The 16,385-nt window shown below is 45.9% G+C and overlaps 2 protein-coding genes across 2 annotated transcripts; both read right to left on the minus strand.

Moving 5' to 3' along the window:
• Window positions 1-586: 586 nt before the first annotated feature.
• LOC308114679 (uncharacterized protein) lies at window positions 587-2,680 on the minus strand. The gene is made up of 2 exons (XM_080471759.1): window positions 2,327-2,680; window positions 587-1,736 (listed from the first exon to the last, which is right to left on the minus strand). Exon 2 carries the CDS (start codon window positions 1,720-1,722, stop codon window positions 928-930), a length of 795 nt encoding a protein of 264 aa, XP_080327885.1. The 5' UTR covers window positions 1,723-1,736; window positions 2,327-2,680; the 3' UTR covers window positions 587-927.
• Window positions 2,681-5,166: 2,486 nt separating this feature from the next.
• l3mbtl1b (L3MBTL histone methyl-lysine binding protein 1b) lies at window positions 5,167-16,020 on the minus strand. Its single transcript, XM_080471760.1, has 22 exons — window positions 15,972-16,020; window positions 14,436-14,570; window positions 12,690-12,885; window positions 12,356-12,569; window positions 12,143-12,272; window positions 11,975-12,026; window positions 11,607-11,701; window positions 11,406-11,510; window positions 11,188-11,323; window positions 11,000-11,091; window positions 10,759-10,910; window positions 10,498-10,574; window positions 10,247-10,332; window positions 9,760-9,870; window positions 9,541-9,655; window positions 9,240-9,339; window positions 8,753-8,938; window positions 8,544-8,645; window positions 8,395-8,459; window positions 8,129-8,301; window positions 7,753-7,815; window positions 5,167-6,815 (listed from the first exon to the last, which is right to left on the minus strand). Exons 2-22 carry the CDS (start codon window positions 14,544-14,546, stop codon window positions 6,687-6,689), a joined length of 2,490 nt encoding a protein of 829 aa, XP_080327886.1. The 5' UTR covers window positions 14,547-14,570; window positions 15,972-16,020; the 3' UTR covers window positions 5,167-6,686.
• Between the last annotated feature and the right edge of the window lie 365 nt (window positions 16,021-16,385).

Below are 16,385 nucleotides of genomic sequence, written 5' to 3' on the forward strand. Positions count from 1 at the left end.
TTTGGTGTGTAAAGTCGATGCTCTTTTCTCTTTAGAATCCGATTGAAGTTCTTTCGGATCTCGCCTCATCACACAGGACGAGAACAGAGAAAAAGAAACTGAGCAGCTGACACCGGGAGTTTCAAAGAAAATGTTGAATTACAGTTAAAAAGGAATAGATCTTGCCTGTGTTGAGAGCACCAGCTGGTATTTATAGCATGGCTGTAGGTGTCGAGTGAGAGGAGTGTGGCCTTATGCGCTTCTCTTGTTTATGCCGAAACACAGTTTGCTCAGATAAAGCGTAGATTATGCTATGTGTGAGATTAGATAAAGACTCATTTGAGACCTAATCTGGTTCATCCTCTTAACTGAACCTCTTCAGTAAGTAAAAGTGGAGCTCTGCAGTGAAGGTGTGTGTGTGTGTGTGTGTGTGTGTGTGTGTGTGTGTGTGTGTGTGTGTGTGTGTGTGTGTGTGTGTGTGTGTGTGTGTGTGTGTGTGTGTGTGTGTGTGTGTGTGTGTGTGTGTGTGTGTGTGTGCGTGTGTGTGTGCGTGTGTGTGTGTCCATCTCCCAGTATGGTACCCAAATAACTTTTCAGCAAACCTTCTTCACGTCCAAATATGGTCAAACTTGTAGTGGCTTTAGGGATTTTTTTTTTTTTTTTAGGCTGTGGTCAAGTTGAAAGACAACGAGGAGAGTGGACTTGAAACAGTGGAGCTCTGATCTTTCAAATGCGAGTGAGTCAGAGAACGATGTAGGACAAAAACACCCTTCACAGAGTGTGACTCAGAGCAACTGCGCCACTCAGAGGCACTAAAACATACCAACAAACATCCCGCGTGTTTATTGAGGAGTGCATAGTCTTGTGTCTGCATGGCGAAACTTTAAAGTTGGTCCCATCATGCATATTTTATGAGACGGTAGAAGCAGACCCTGCGGGGTTGGACAGTCAGTGTTGAGGCTGTGCAGGAGAGTCTGTCCATATGTTGAAGTTGATTTCACTAGAGTTGCAGGAGTCTGAGTAAACAGAGGAGCGAGAGACGGAGAAGCAGGGCGATGGAGGGTGAGGACTCGGCTCCTGGTGGTGCAGAACCCGGGCCAGCAGCGTTGACCTTCCCTCCTTGTCTTCATCCTTTCTCGCCACCTCGTCCTTATGTTTATCTCCTGCATCGGTCGGAGGCGGCGGTGACGATCCACCGCTGTTGTGTGACTTTGATCCAGGCAGAGGATGAGGGAGTGGAGGGTCTGAGAGGGGGAGTACGTGGGCTTTGGCAGCCCAGGATTCCTGCTCCCCCTGCTCCTCCTGACAGCTGAAGCTGGGCTGATCCTGGGAGTCCTCCCAGCAGCTTCCTCCCTTCAGGTCCTCAAGGTCGTCGTCGCTCTCCCGTTGCCGGACCTCCCGGTCCCGGTTCTCGTACAGCAGCGTGGCCGCGCAGATGAATATGAAGAGGCCCACCCCCATGACCACGGGGCCGGCCAGCTTCATCCTTTCAACATGGGTGCTGCCGCGGCCTCCCGTAGGCTTCGGGGCCGCCGAGACGTAGCCCGCCACGGCCACGCTCATCCCCACCAGCACCACCATGACGCCCAGCAGGAGCCACACGCCGGGGCCGGAATCCAGGTGCAGCTTGGTCTGGAGGGTCTCGCTTTTTCTCAGGTGTCTGTGGCATGCTGGGAGGCAAAGCGGCGAGGAGCGAGAGGAGTGGGAGGATGTGGGGCTGCAGACCGGACTGGCAGCTGTCATCCTCTGGCTTCAGACTGAACAGAAGTGGAGGGGACCAAAAAGGAGAAAAACACAAGACTCAAACATCAAAGCTGTGAATGCGGAGCGCCGGTGGAAGAGTACTGGAGGGTGTTGGAGAGCAGATAGTTTACACTGCATTGCACACAACAGGAAATAGCAGCTTTAATAAGACATGTGGCTGAGGTAATGAGATGCCAACCCATCTGCAGCTCCCCCAGTGTCTCTGTGGGGCAACAGACTCGTCTCAGCCCCCCCCACTTCATCCCTCACTGAACTGTTTGTGAACCACTCAAGTCACCACCATCAATCCCTGACCTCGCTCTGGACCTTCTTCACCATCTCAGTAATTGATCTTAACTGGACTCATAATTTAAGCAAGTGGACATAACAGGCGATTCAGCAGGACGCAGAGATGATGATGATGAAGATGATGAAGATGATGAATAGCCGTTCAAGTTGGATCTCACATAAGTGCTTCTCCTGACTGCGTCTTTAGCGTTAAAATTCATTCCTGCACGACGGCACTGTTGCTCACTACAGTAAATCACTTCCTGCTGTTTTTTTTTTTAACGCAGTCTGCTCACAGTCACTGAGGGTTACTTGCCTTGTTTTGGACGTAAATCCGAAGCAGAAACTGGCTCCTCGGCATCATCAAAATTAATCCCCTCGAGTTGCGTTATTTCCTCCCACTCCTCCACTTTGATCCGCGGATTATCCAACACTTTTTTTTTTTGTTGTGCCTAATTTCTTCTCAGATTATGTCGTTTATTTTCTCTCTCTCTCTTCCCACCACCATCCTTGGATTGAATGTCGGTGTGTAGCGAAACAGCAGAGCAAGAAATGAAGCGTTTCTAGTAAAAAACAGTAAAAGTGGTGCAAAGCTGCTCTGCCTCTCTCTCTCTGTCCGCGCTGCTTGTGCGCCTTTGCAGGCTGCGTTTCTGTGTGTGTGTGTGTGTGTGAGTGTGTGTTTGTGTAGAGGAGGGGTCGTGGGAATCTGCTTGATCCAGGCCAGTCCCACGATGGGCAGTTTATTTATTCTTTTGCGGATTACTCGCCTGCAAGTGTTTTGGTTTTGTTTGACCAGACCATATATAGAAGAACTAAAAAACCCGCAGCCCGCTTTAATACAAAACAACTATCTTTTTTTTTTTTTTACGTACACGTTTGATGGATAGTCATCCACTTTTAAGTGCATGATCAAATTGTCCTTAAAGTCATTTTACCTCCTGCATGGAAAGGAAATGTTCCGGTATTGTTCCAGAGTCAAGCAATGATGGTATTTTATGAGAAATGATCATACACCCATCATTTAATGGAGTTACAGCATCATATCAACGTCCATCTTCACTGAGCTTCTCATGGGCATCTGACCATTCAGCCAGTCTGACATAAACTTTACTTCTATCTCAGGCTTATGTCATGATTGGCTGGAAACCTGTCATATGGGAAGAGAGGCCTCCAGGGTTACAAAAAACAACAAAAAAAACCTGACTGATCCAAACCAGGATATCATAACATGTATAAATTGATGCACATTGATTTTTACATTGTATGATTGGCAAAATGATTGTAAAGATGCAGTAATTAATGCACACCTGAGGCTGCATGGTGTAGCCGTGTTTAGTTCTCTCGCCTCACAGCAGCCGGGTTTTTCTGTGGAGTTTGCATGTGTTTCCAACAGGTACTCCAGTTTCCTTCAAAAACACGCATGTGTGATTAATTGGTGACTCTAAACTGATCTGTCCAGGGCATAAGCTGTCCTCACCCAGCTGGAATCAGCTCCAGAACCCCACGACCCCGAAGGTGATAAAGTGGCAATGACTCACAACTGCTCCAGAAAACTACTGTTCTGTGTTTCTATAAATCCCAAAATTGCTGCATGACTAGTAAAGCTGTGTTGGCACTGACGGTTTCCGAGTGTAAATGAAATGACATCTCGTTTCATTTAAAACAACAACATATTAGCAAATCTGTGTGCGCGAGTCATTGGACAAGTGAGAGTTGTCTTTATGTTTGGAGTAAAAAAAAAAAGTTAAACATGTTTGTTAACATACTGCACATCATGTAATAGGTCGTGCTTCACATGTTTTTCTTTCTAGTGCTTCTGCCTTGAAATTCCCAAAAATAGTTGGGACTCCCGAGTCCTGAAGCAACTGTGGAAAATCAGCATGACGCAATCTGGACTTTGACGAACGCTTCCCTCAAAAGACTACAAACATCTTCATGTATTTACATCAGACTCAGACCAAGAACTCGACAGAAAACATGTTCAGTTTAATTCATAACTTACCTGGCATTGTGTTTTGGTGGTGCAAAAAAGCAACATGACGTCAACAGTTTCTCCCAAAATGTGGAGCTCCTGAGCAGATGAGCTGATTTAATAATCGATTCTGTTAAACAATCAATCTGCACAGTGTAGAGCCTCTCATTTCTAATCAGTTTCTTTTAGTCTTTCACCTGCTCCCTCACTGTGGTTGATTTGACACAAGTTTTTAGGCTGGATGAACTGTCACCAGTAGTTTTTGAGCCATTGCCCTTCCCTTGTAAATATTACTACAGGAAGCTTTCAACTTAAAAAAAAAAAAAAAAGAAGTCCTTAATTTACATAGAGTGACAGTGTAGGTGAATTGAAGCTCTATTGTTACGTTGGTCAGATATTCACCGAGGTCTCCAGTCGGCTGAAATCGAAAACTCAGTGGAGGAGAATAGAAGAGTTAAGACGGCAAAGTGCTGCAGCTGCATGTTGTTCCCGAGCCTGAACGTAACCTGATTGATAGTTTCATGTGTTTGGCCTTGTGAAATATGAACCAGTTGTGTTCCCCAGAGCATACTGGGTTGTGAGTGAGTTTACCATGTGGGTGAGTGAAGCCTGTGACCCAACTGCTGCCAAACGTTCTGATGTTTTCTATAAAATACAGGCTTGTCTTATACATGTTTAGTACTTCAAATGTAAAAATGTTCAAATTTTTATGTATGCTGATTCAAATTCCATAATAGGTTGAATATGTCTGCAGCCAATTAGATCACAGATTCCAGCAATCTTTTATGTTTGCCGTAATTACATTGATTGTGCTCTCTCTTGTTGCCTAATGAACAGATTTAATGGAAGCCACCAGCAGCACAGCATGAAAAATACAGTGGCCATAGTTACCGGTGTTAAAATACTCTTGAAAAAAATTACAAATAAATAAAAAGAGAGAGACAAGCACAAAACATCAACAAATCCGTTTTCAAGACTGGGATATAGGAAAGACAAAAAACAACAACAACTGAAAGCTTTTTGAAAAGACTTGCAGTAAAGCGCGGCCATGCTTGGTGACTTCCCTGATTAACTTTGAAGGAGACACATTTAGAGCAACGGCTGAGGTGAATTCAACATTTATAGAAACTGTGGTAACCCCACATGCTGCTGAAGTTCATTATCTCCACACAGAAAAAAAAAAAAACTTGCCCCAAATGTTTATTTCCTCTGTGTTGAAACGGCTGAGGTCACACGAGGACAGCAGAGAGTGTGCATCTCATTTATTTTCGCTCATTCACACGTTCCTCTGAAACAGCCACGGCTTCCCCCGAGCCAGAACGGCGTACCGTTACCCCTTAAATTACAATACATAAATAAAAAGCCGTTTGCATATAAACAGTTGCTGATGTACACATTCAAACTTGCTGAAATACACGCAGATTTACAAAGACACTAACAATGTTTGTTTTTTTTCTCAAAATCTTGGGATTGAGGTTTGCTTTTTCTTTGCAGTTCCCCGCCACTAAGTCCTTTCTTGGAGGCAGATGTCAGGCCTTTGCATAACTAAGCAGGAGTAAACTCTGGTCAGGAACGAGGCCGTCCTTTTGTAGCTGTATAGTATTTACACGGCGAGGCTGTTTGAAACAACAAAATGATCAATATCAACAGAACAACTGAAGGTTGTTATTTAACATTCATATTCATGGGTTGCCCCCCCCCCCCCCCCTCCTGGAGAAAAACGGAGGTGGTTCATTGTCTTGTTTCAATCTTAAAGACTGCAAGTTTTCTTGTTTCAGCCCTTAGCCCTGCTTGTAACAAAACAGTCCTCCATCTTTAACAACGCACACAGGATGGCAGCAAATTACATCTGTATTTCTCAAATACAGTCAGTTTTGCATGCATGCACGCGCGCACACACACACACACACACACACACACACACACACACACACACACACACACACACACACACACACACACACACACACACACACACACACACACACACACACACACACACACACACACACAAAGTTTAAACTATCCCGTAATCAACTGGAACTTCAGCCAACTCCAAATCAAACACCCTTGCCCTTTGGGCGTGTGGAGTGGTCCACTTCCTCCTCCTACAGGAGGAAAAGTGAACTACATAGTGCTTCTGCTTCACTTGGGTTTCATGTTCAAAAACCTCTCGATTGTATTTTGCATGTTTAAAAAAACAAAAAAAACAAACAGTTTCCCAACACAACCTCATTTGTTCCATCTGCACTGAGCTTCAGCTCCTTTTTTTTTTCACAGATCACAGAAAACAAGAAATGCAACCAAACTTTAACGCTGAGTCCAATTCATAGCCTGTACAATGTTGAGAAAGCCTTGAAGGTGCATGTAGTTTTTTTGTGTATGTAATGAGTCAGTAAACAAACACAATATAAGTTAAATAATTCCCACGGATGGCATCATGAACGACTCCCCCCGGGTTAACCAGCTGTCCATCAGAGAAGTGAGCTTAGAGTTAGGGCAGATAAAAATGTTCTGGGGCTAATGGCTTCCACTTGTTTTCCATTGTGTAGCTTCACTCTTGCGCGACTCCACACATTGAACTTGTTAGGAAAGTGTCCTCGAATGTCTTTAGTTGATGGAGCTGGAGCTCGAGGGACCTGCGAGGAGAGAGAGAGAGAGAGAGAGAGAGAGAGAGAGAGACAGACCCCTGTGGGCTCAGGTCTTACTCCTCGTCGGCGTTCTTCAACATGAGGATGGAGTTGTAGATTTTCAGGGCGGGCCCCAACTTGATTGACAGGATCTTGACGATGTCCGTTTGTGTGAGTAACAGGAAGGCTTCGCCATCTATTTGCTAAAGAGAAACATTGTTTTTTTTAAGTAAGAGTTTATTAGATTTCGGACTAAATTCATATTTTGACCATCTTTAAATTTGTTTAACTCCGCCCCCCCCCCCCCCCCTCCCCCCCAGTTCTTCACGCTTAAGGACTTAAAGTGCATTTCCTTGGGTCTAGTAAGTCAAACTGCAAAACTGCACAAGTCATCATTAATAGCTTATTTGCAGTTGATTTATGTGCAGCATCAAACTTCATTGGTGTTTATGTTGTGCATCTACAAAGAATCAAACTAGATATGAAACATGAAGAGAGGAAGTTCTGCTACTCCTCCAGCTGCACCCAAAGCCAAATTTTTCTTTGATTTGTTAATGATATTTAAATGTATGCTTCTAACACCAGAAAACTGCAAAGCCGACGCAGTAACAAGGTATCTGAAAAATCTGCTCCCTGCCACTGGTAGATAAAATATTATTTAACGTGCAGATATTTCAAGTCTGCTTTTCGCCGGAGAACAGACACCAAACAGCATCAACACATAAATACTGGACTGATCGAGTCAATACCTATTTATTGCCGCCATCTGTATGTATTAGTGCCGTATGCATCATTTTGCAGGTTCTCGCGGCAGTGTGATTCACACAGAAAGAAGGAGCTGTGTGTTTCCTTCGCTTGTTCTCAAATGAAAAATAAGTGCCTCTCACTCACTTCCTGTGAAGGGAATGAGTGAGAGTTTTCCGAGTAGTCACTGACAAAGAAAACTGGCAACCAGTAGACTTAGTGAAGAAACTTTCATATCAGCAGCACGCACTAATATTTGGGGTTTCTAACAAGGCCGATACTCGGGGATTATTTATATTTTCCATGAAAATACTGATCCGAGACGCGTTTTATTGAAAAAGTTTCAGGTAAACAGACCGTCACTGCCAGTAGACAGCAGGGTTTTCTTGTTCTTACCTCGGTTTTGAATGTAGCAGCGTGTTCTTTACATCCTGGCAGTCCTTTGACGAAAGCGGCCACCTGACGAACAAACAAACAAGCTACAGCAAACCGCCAAAGCCAGAGGGTGTCGATCAATCAATGTTTATCTGCGAATCAAAATGCGTCACCTGCGTTTTATCGAACCACATTTGTTAAATTGACAGGCAGAAGAAAAAGCCAAGTCTGTTCGTTGAGCAGCAGAAAAGCTCGTCTTGAATATTCATGCAGTGAACAACAGGTTCCCTTCATGTTGGATGAGTGAATGAGGAGTATGTCTGCTTTTAATGTGCTGACACGGTGTGTGTGTGTGTGTGTGTGTGTGTGTGTGTGTGTGTGTGCAGGCATGTCCGACCTCCTCGGCGCTCCAAGTGGCCACTCGCTTGGCCGTCAGCCCCAGGACCTCGGGCAGCAGCTGGCAGTGTTTGTCCCAGCAGAGAGCCACCCGGTGGGGAGGAGAGGAGGAGATGCCAGGGGAGAAGACGGACTCGTGGAGGGCCTGCTGGAGAGAGACGCTGTCTGGAGAGGCTGACGAAAGAAAAGAAGACCAGAGGACACAGCTGTGAGCGGGGCTGAGCGTCTGACAATCGGCATTCGTCTCACAAACTCTCGCCTGCTCACCTTTACCGTCACCAATCTCCTCTTTGACATAGTGCATTTTCAGATATTTTGGAACTGGAGCAGTCCTGATTAAAACAACAACACGTGAGTTACAAGTTTCTCAACACTCTCATCTTCAAGTCAGGGCCAGATGTTTGGCAGGTACCTACCGCTTAGGTCTGGTCCCGTTTTGACTCTGCTCGCTGGCGCCACTCAGTGGCTCCAGCTGGCTGTTGCACCCTGAACGCTCAACTTCCACAGCCACTGGTTTCCTAGCAACACAGATAACCGTCACTCACAGGCGGGCCTCCACAAAGCCTTGTGTGAAAAGTGTTGCTATCGAGTCTAGACGTTGTGTTTCACGGTTTCGGGGGCCGACCTGTTCTGGACGTCCTCGGCTCCGTTGGGCTGTTCCGGTGTCTGTGTGGTGAAGTTGGTGTTGCAGTCCAGGCGTCGTCCGCGGGGTTGAGGTCCGCTGAGCGCCAGCGGTTTCTCTCCGCTGAGGCGGTCTGGCAGCAAACCCTCTTTGTTCAGATTGATCTCAGAGTAAGGACAGCTCACCTGACTGGAAGCAGAGGGGACGGTCACTAAACACCTCGTCACTTTGCTGTTGATGAGTTAAAACAGGTTTATACATGTGGGAAAGGACCATTAATAACTCCACAGACACACAAGCAACACATCTAGACTGTTGGCAGCCCACACAAGTGTAAATGACAGAGTTATATTTTAGAATTGTCATGTGCAGAGCTCATACGATTTGAGGAAAACAGGGAAGGAAACGTGGCATTTTTGAGTGTGGTTGGAAATCTGAATGGAGAATTAATTAGTAACAGAGTACGAGCATAAAATTGTGTTCTACTCACGTGTAGTGGGTCCCGTGGCGAGGTCCCCTTATATGTCCAACCCCATTGCATCCTGGGGTAGGACATCCTTGTCCTGGGGGAGTCAATACATCACTGGAGCCTAAAATATACAAACGGAGGGAGTGTGACTAAAACTATGCAAACAACCGCCGGACCATTTTGAATTAATTATAGCTTTCTCCTAACACAAAATCCACAAGTTAAATGGAGGCAGAGACAAAGTCTGCTGACTCACCCGCGACCTGAATACCAGGAGGGATGAGGACAGCGTTGCAAGCAGGGTAAATAAAGTGTGTCTCACCATTAGGATACTGTAGTGGGTGTCCGGTTTTCTGACACCAGCCTACAGGGTGCAGATCTGGATAGTCGGTCTCTACCCAGTAGTCGTACTCTGAACTCCAGGCGTCAAAGTGGATCTACAAGAGAAGAGGCGGTTAAAACAAGAGATTTAACACAAGCTGAGCACAGAGCAGGTAGAAAAAAACAACAACATCTTGATGATCGAGGAGACGTCTGGCACCTGCACTCTGTGGTCGTCTGAGTCTGCTATAGTTGCAACCCGTATGAGCATTGGGTTCCTTTTATCCACAGCTTCCACTTTCATCCCGAACTGGAAACCGTGTGGAGGTCTCTGCAAGCACATGGAGCACAAACCAATCACACCAATCGTGCGCAGAGCATACATTCGTCTATAAAAGTGTGTATGTCAAAGGTGTGTGGGTGCATCTCAATTTGAAAGGTTCGATGTTTCGTGAGATATTTTTACATTGAGTAAATTATTCATTTTGAATATCTGAGTCATCTTTTGATTGTAGCCATGAGCACAAGTTGAACGAGTGTGTACCAACATTACTAACATCATAACTAAAAAGTTGCAAGCATTTTTTTTTTTATCTTGTATTTGAGGTAATTAGGACTTAAATATTTTCTGTTTATGTGGAACAAATGTCAAATATAGTGAAGTTTCACTATTTTTGAGATACACCAGTATAAAACTGGAAACATACAGGTTTGAAAGCTCGAGCTGGAGCCGCCTGCGACCCCGTCTCCTCCAGGTATTTCTCCCAGGAGAAACTAGCCGGCTCTTTGTACTCTGAGGAGAGGAGATGTAGACCACAGATGATCACAGGCACTAATATCAGCCTGTCCTTCAGATAGAAGTGCCTCAATTCAAAATCGATCCATCTACATTCACACAAATCTTTAAAAAAGAAAAAAAAAAAACAGTGCAAGATAACACTTCATGAGCTTTTCTTACCAGCCGGAGTCGTCAGCGTGAGCTCATTCTCTTTGCAGTAACCCACAGGATGGATGTACGGACAGCTAGCGTCACACCTTCATCAAAAACAGGTAAATATGTCAAACACCAGACACACAGCAGCGTCCACTTGTCATTCACCCCCAGTTATTCATATAAAACTGTTACGGATCTCAGAAATTCTTTATCTGTAAATGTAAAACTTTTCCTGATTGAACAAGGGATTTCACACAGTTTATAAAAGTCCACTGTTGCGCTTACCAATAATCGTATGTGTCGTCCCAGTTGTCAAAATGAATGAGCAAACGGTTGTCAACAACGGCAGCAATGGTCGCTACACAGATCAACAGAGGGTTCTTCCTGTTGACCGCCTCCAGCTTCATCCCCGCTCGAAAGCCAGATGGCGTCACGGACTGAAGAAAGAAAACACACACGCATGACATGACTATCGGAAATGTTAAAAAGCCATCAGATGGCAGTGCACCGTTTACACACAACTCACTGTGTTGAGGCTCTTGAAGAGGTGTTTTGGGGCGAGCTGCCCTCTACAGTTCTTCACATACATGCTCCAGTTAAACTCTCCATCTTTACAACCTACAACAAGACAAAACCCAGACGGGACATTAGTGGACAATCACCCAAAAGTTAGACAGATGACAGGATGCATTCCTCGGTGCGGTCTGCCCCTACCTTTAGGCAACAGTAACTTGTGTCCGTACTTCTCACACCAGCCAGCTGGTTTCAGATCCCACGAGTCGGCGTTGGCCCAAAAGTCATAACATTCTGGGTAACCATCAAAGTGGAGCCTGACTCTGTAGCCGAGGATCTGTGGAGCGACGGCACGGCGTGCAGTGAGTGAAACGCCTTCGTTATAACAAACAAAAGATATAGATGGCATATTGTCGTACCTCTGCGACGCTGAGCACACAGAACAGAGACGGGTGGGCCGGGTCGAGCCCCTCCAGTTTCATTCCCACTTTAAAACCGTTCCTGCTCTGAGGAAACGACTGATGCTGCGAGACAAATGAACAGTGCAGGTGAACCAACGCTCTGGTTAGATTTCAGCTGGCAGATTAATAGACGAGTGGCTCTTCTTTGGTTTTTTTTACCTCTTTGAAAAGTTTCACAGGCGCAGCGATGGCCTTCTCCTCTTCGAGGTATGCGGGCCAGCTCCACGCTCGTTTCTTACTTGCTGGGGCGGTCACTGAACGGTGAGCAGACATATTGGTATACGACAGGTCATTAAAGAGAAATAAACACAACCTCCAGATGTGAGAGCAGCCAGGCTTCCACAACTGTCAGAGAATCATCTGGAATCTGAAGGTTAGTTGTAAGATTTCATTCAAGTCTTTGAAGACCTTGGATTCAACAGTCTAAAGCACTTGACAGTTTTTGTTTTTAACAATATTTGGAGACACAGTAAGATAGGCTAAAGAATTCCTCCAATGACCTCTGTGTTATCAGCAGATTAACGTACCCAGTTTGCTCATCTTGTTTCCTCTTCTTCCTTTGGTAGACCGGGCTTTTTCCTGCAGAAAGCCAAATAAAAGGAACAAGTTGATCAACAGAGTGCATACACGACAGTGCTGAGTACTCTAATGGGCTGTGACTCCCTCAGGGAGAAACAGCGACGGACGCTGCTCACCTCTGGTTCATCTTGGTTCTCTTCTTCTTCATCACCAGAATCCATATAGATCTTCCTCTTTTTGCGCACACGCTTTCCCAGCCTCTCGCCTTCCACCGCCTGAGTCTCCCGGGCTTCTCCTGGAGATGACCTTTAAATGAATAAAACAGGTGATAAACCAACAGCTAATGGCAAAGCAGAGAGCTACAAAGTGGTAACAGGTCTGGAGTTTACCTGCCACTGGACGGCTGAGCACAAGCGGAGCTGCAGAACTTGCCCTGCAGGAGGGCATCCCTGGGCATGCGGCCGCCACAGGCCCGACACCTTGACGGCTCCCCATTGGGGCCCATGTCTGCACTAGAGCCCACTTCAACACTGGGGCCGACTTCCACACTGGGGCCCTCCGTGCTGGGGCCCTCCTCTAAAGACAAGAGCACAGGGCCGGGAGCTGGAGGGGCAGAGGAACAGCAGGGAGGACTGAAACTGAGGCCGTGCACCTCATGAAACATCAGTACGGCATAAAACCAAAACACCTCAATTCTGCATAATAACATTTAACATGCCCTACCTTTGGCTTGAGACGGGCCTGGCTTGTTCTGATTGGCTGGAGAGGCAGCTGTGCTGGCCTGTGATTGGCTCTCTGGTGGAGGGGTGGGAGTGTGAGACGGTGCTGGGTCCAAGGTCCCACGCTTGGGCTCTGCCTCCTGACCTTTGACCTCAAGATCTGTGACAATCTCAAGAGTCCCAAACTCAGTCATGCGGAACTGAAAGACAGAAATATGAGTAAGACATGTTTACTGAGGTTAGTGAATGACTTGGGCAAAAAAAAAAAAACAACTTCAGGAACACTTTCAAAAACCTGAAATATTCAAGAAAATAGGAATGTTCCCAGTTCAAGTCAGAACTGCGAACATGCGAACTGTGTGGAGTTTGCATGTTCTCCCTGTACGTACCCCCATGATACTCAGGATTCCTCCGAAAGTCTAAAAAACGTGTGTGAACTAAATGTTTTTACTCTTAAATTGTCCACAAACGTAAATGTGTGCATGTGTGTTTTCTTCATGTTTGCCCTGTGACTCCGTGCCCTCGCCAACATTCAGCTGAGACCCGGCTCCAAGACCCTGCGACCACGTTGGACGAAGCAGTGAAGAAGGTGGATCGTTTATCTTTAGACTTTATGTTGCCTCATCGGTTCACCTACTAATGGTAACACTGTAAATAAAAACCAAACTGCTCTCACCGTCTTCCTTATCAACACTGAATGAAGCTGTACTTTCACGTAGGGGCCATTCTATCTCCTCTTCTAGTTATTTATTTGTAAACACTCTCACTTGAAAATCCAAGACTATGGCCCTGTTTCCATGACAATGTCTTCAAGTCAAAATGCAGAACTTTAGATGCGTTTTGGGTGTCCGTTTACACGCTGCTCCGAGCCTCTGAAAATGCAACTTGGAACTTTTTGAAGACATTCCGACTCCGTTGTCATATAGATGCTGGAAACGCTGCTACTGTCATGCATACAATGGCCGTAGTAAATAGTTCTTCTACACATGCGCAAGTAGATGGATAATGATAGAAATGTTGTCCTCCAGAGCGACATGACTCCCAGTCCATTAGTAGACTTGATGGTAATCCAACTTGATCGTCTGCCCATACAGATATCCGTGTACTCCCACTGTTAATGTTTATAGCGTACTGTCTGTGCTGGCATGTGGGCCCGTTTACACTTGGCGGTAACATGCAGATGAGATCACAAGTGGCAAGAAACAAGTGTAAACAGGCACCAAACATTTTCAGTCAAACCACTTCCCGAGGTGATCAGTGACGCATCTGACCACATTGGCTTTGTAGTGTGAACAGTTATACGTAGCAAATGCATCCTGGGACTGTGGCGTCGCAGGAAAATACATCATTTGTAAATGTCAACAGTGCCGGTCTGGGTTATAAAGTCTTTTCAACTTCACAAAGTAACTCTGGAAAAGAACATAGACAAAGAAGATCACACGAATGCACGATACAGAAAAGTATAAACATCGGGGCTCATCACTTGCGATCTGATCACCCAAAACGCAAGTTAATGCCAGTTATAAACGGGTCTGGTGTGTGGTTTCATTATAAGAATAAACAACAGCACCCACTCGTGGCCAAGCGAGTACATAGTTTTCAGTGTTCCTGCCATTTTTGTGGAAACGGACATCAATTTCAAAACATTGCTGTGTAATGGCAAAACTTTTCTCTAACGAAAACGCAAAAACGATGTGTTTTCGCTCAAAACGTTGCCCTTATTTTGCACGAAAGCAAATCTCTGGCGTACCCTGATATCACTGCCGGGCAGCGTGGCGATACCGTCCTTCCAATCCAGAGCACCCATCATGTCAAACTCTGCTCCCTGGGAGGGGCCATCACTGGGTGGAGTGTCAGTCATTCCCACTCCGCTGATATGACCAACCTGCAATAACAAGACAGATATTATCCGACATATGAATATTTAAAGAAGGCATATGGGTAGAAAAAAAAATCAGGGATCAGAGGACATGTGCTGTGTTGAGTGTGTCTGTGGTAACAACAGTGAAGCTGCTTCATCCACGAAGTGCCTCCCATCAGACATGCAGGTCGACCTGCTCCTGTAAACAGCGCTGCGCAGCATCACCACTAGATGGCGACTGTGTGCTGGCTTGCAGGGTACACCATGCACTTCGATTTCAGACAAAACAGTCAATAATAATATTGTTTTGCTGGACAACAAACGGGCAAATGCACGCACAAACGGCCTCATCGGAGTTAACCTGCACGAAGACCATTGACCAGCACCTGGAAAGATGTGTCAACTTTAAGTTTACCACACAAGTTCATCTTTTCCTTGTTTTAACAGTATCTCCAAAAAACAGCCGTTTACCTGGTCACGAGCGCCGGAGACGATTATTTGTTCATCAATATTGAGGAGAACACTGTTTTCTGAGCCGACTGTCCAAACTTAGGGGCGTTTTAATCCGTCTAATAATACGATATAACGTTTTAGTCCTGACGCAGGTTCAACACTGAATTAAGGTGACATTTTCCGTTTGCGCCACGCTCACAACCATTTGAAAAGTGATCAACAGCCGGGGCCGGTGGCTCCTGGCTGACTTTGAGTCCGCTCTCCGTGTCTCAGTTTTATTCTGTCCATAAATAAAGTGAAAGAGCGCCCATGATTAGCATTCGTCTCGTACAAAATGGCGGAGCATAGGAAGAGGCCACCAACACGCTTAAACTATGTTAATTACTCAAGTTAGCGGCTCAAACAAATCGCGCAAAGCCGCCGCGCGTCGAACAAAATCGAACGCTTGCGGGGCAATTTCCCGGCGGGGTGTTTTCATTCACTCTGCCCGTTTTCCTTCACTTTCCCCTTGTCACGGAATGTCAGCTAGCTAGGCTGCGGCGGAGCTAGCAGGCAGCTAGCCGCCGCTCCGTCCACTTACACAGGGGGATGCTAGGCGGCTAGCCCCGTAGCATTGTGCCTGGATGCAGCCAGCTAAGGACAATCTGTAATAAATAAGTTTCTCGGTTAATAACAGGAGGAAAACGCTCCCGCGAACGCCCGCAATTCGCAGGAAAATCGCACCCGCTCGCAATAACGCGGTGATACTGTGACGAGCTCCACCGTTGTTTTGCTTGATTATTTTCTGCAATAGAAACTTGAAAAAAAAAACAAAAAAAAAAACGATTTATTCTCGCCGTTTCAAATCAGAGTGGAAATAATGTGAACTAACCCTGAGCGAAAAGAACGTCGGGTTTTTTCCTCCGTTTGCCCCTGTTAACGGCAATTAATGAGTATTTACGCCCCGTATTGTTTGTAAATTGTGGAACTCACCTCGTTTCTGTTTTAACTCTTATTTAGAGCTGGATAGAGTGATGCGCATGCGCGCAAGATGCGCTGCCTGACAACTTTGGGGCTCGGAAAAGTTCACTCCACTATAGGCGGTCAATACCGGGCCTGTCTGCGCTAACAACACGCCCAAAACTCAGCCCGGAGCCGATATTACAAACACCACCCACCGCACCGGGGCTCGGATTCCCCTTTTGCCCCGAAACAGTGTGAAGAAGTGAAGCCCCCCTCCTCTCCGCAGGAGTAGGAGTGTGTATCAATGGAGCGCAGGGACCGCAGTGTCTCCATTGCTGTGGAGGAGCGGCTGCTTCACACTATGCCCGTTTATTTTTTTTGTTTTGTTTTTTTGTTTACCTTCCAGTTTCCAAACACTGTCCCATCACCAAGTCCTGAGCAGCG

The sequence above is a fragment of the Lipophrys pholis genome (assembly GCF_963383615.2).
Source record: "Lipophrys pholis genome assembly, chromosome: 9".
In the NCBI taxonomy this organism is placed as follows: domain Eukaryota; kingdom Metazoa; phylum Chordata; class Actinopteri; order Blenniiformes; family Blenniidae; genus Lipophrys; species Lipophrys pholis.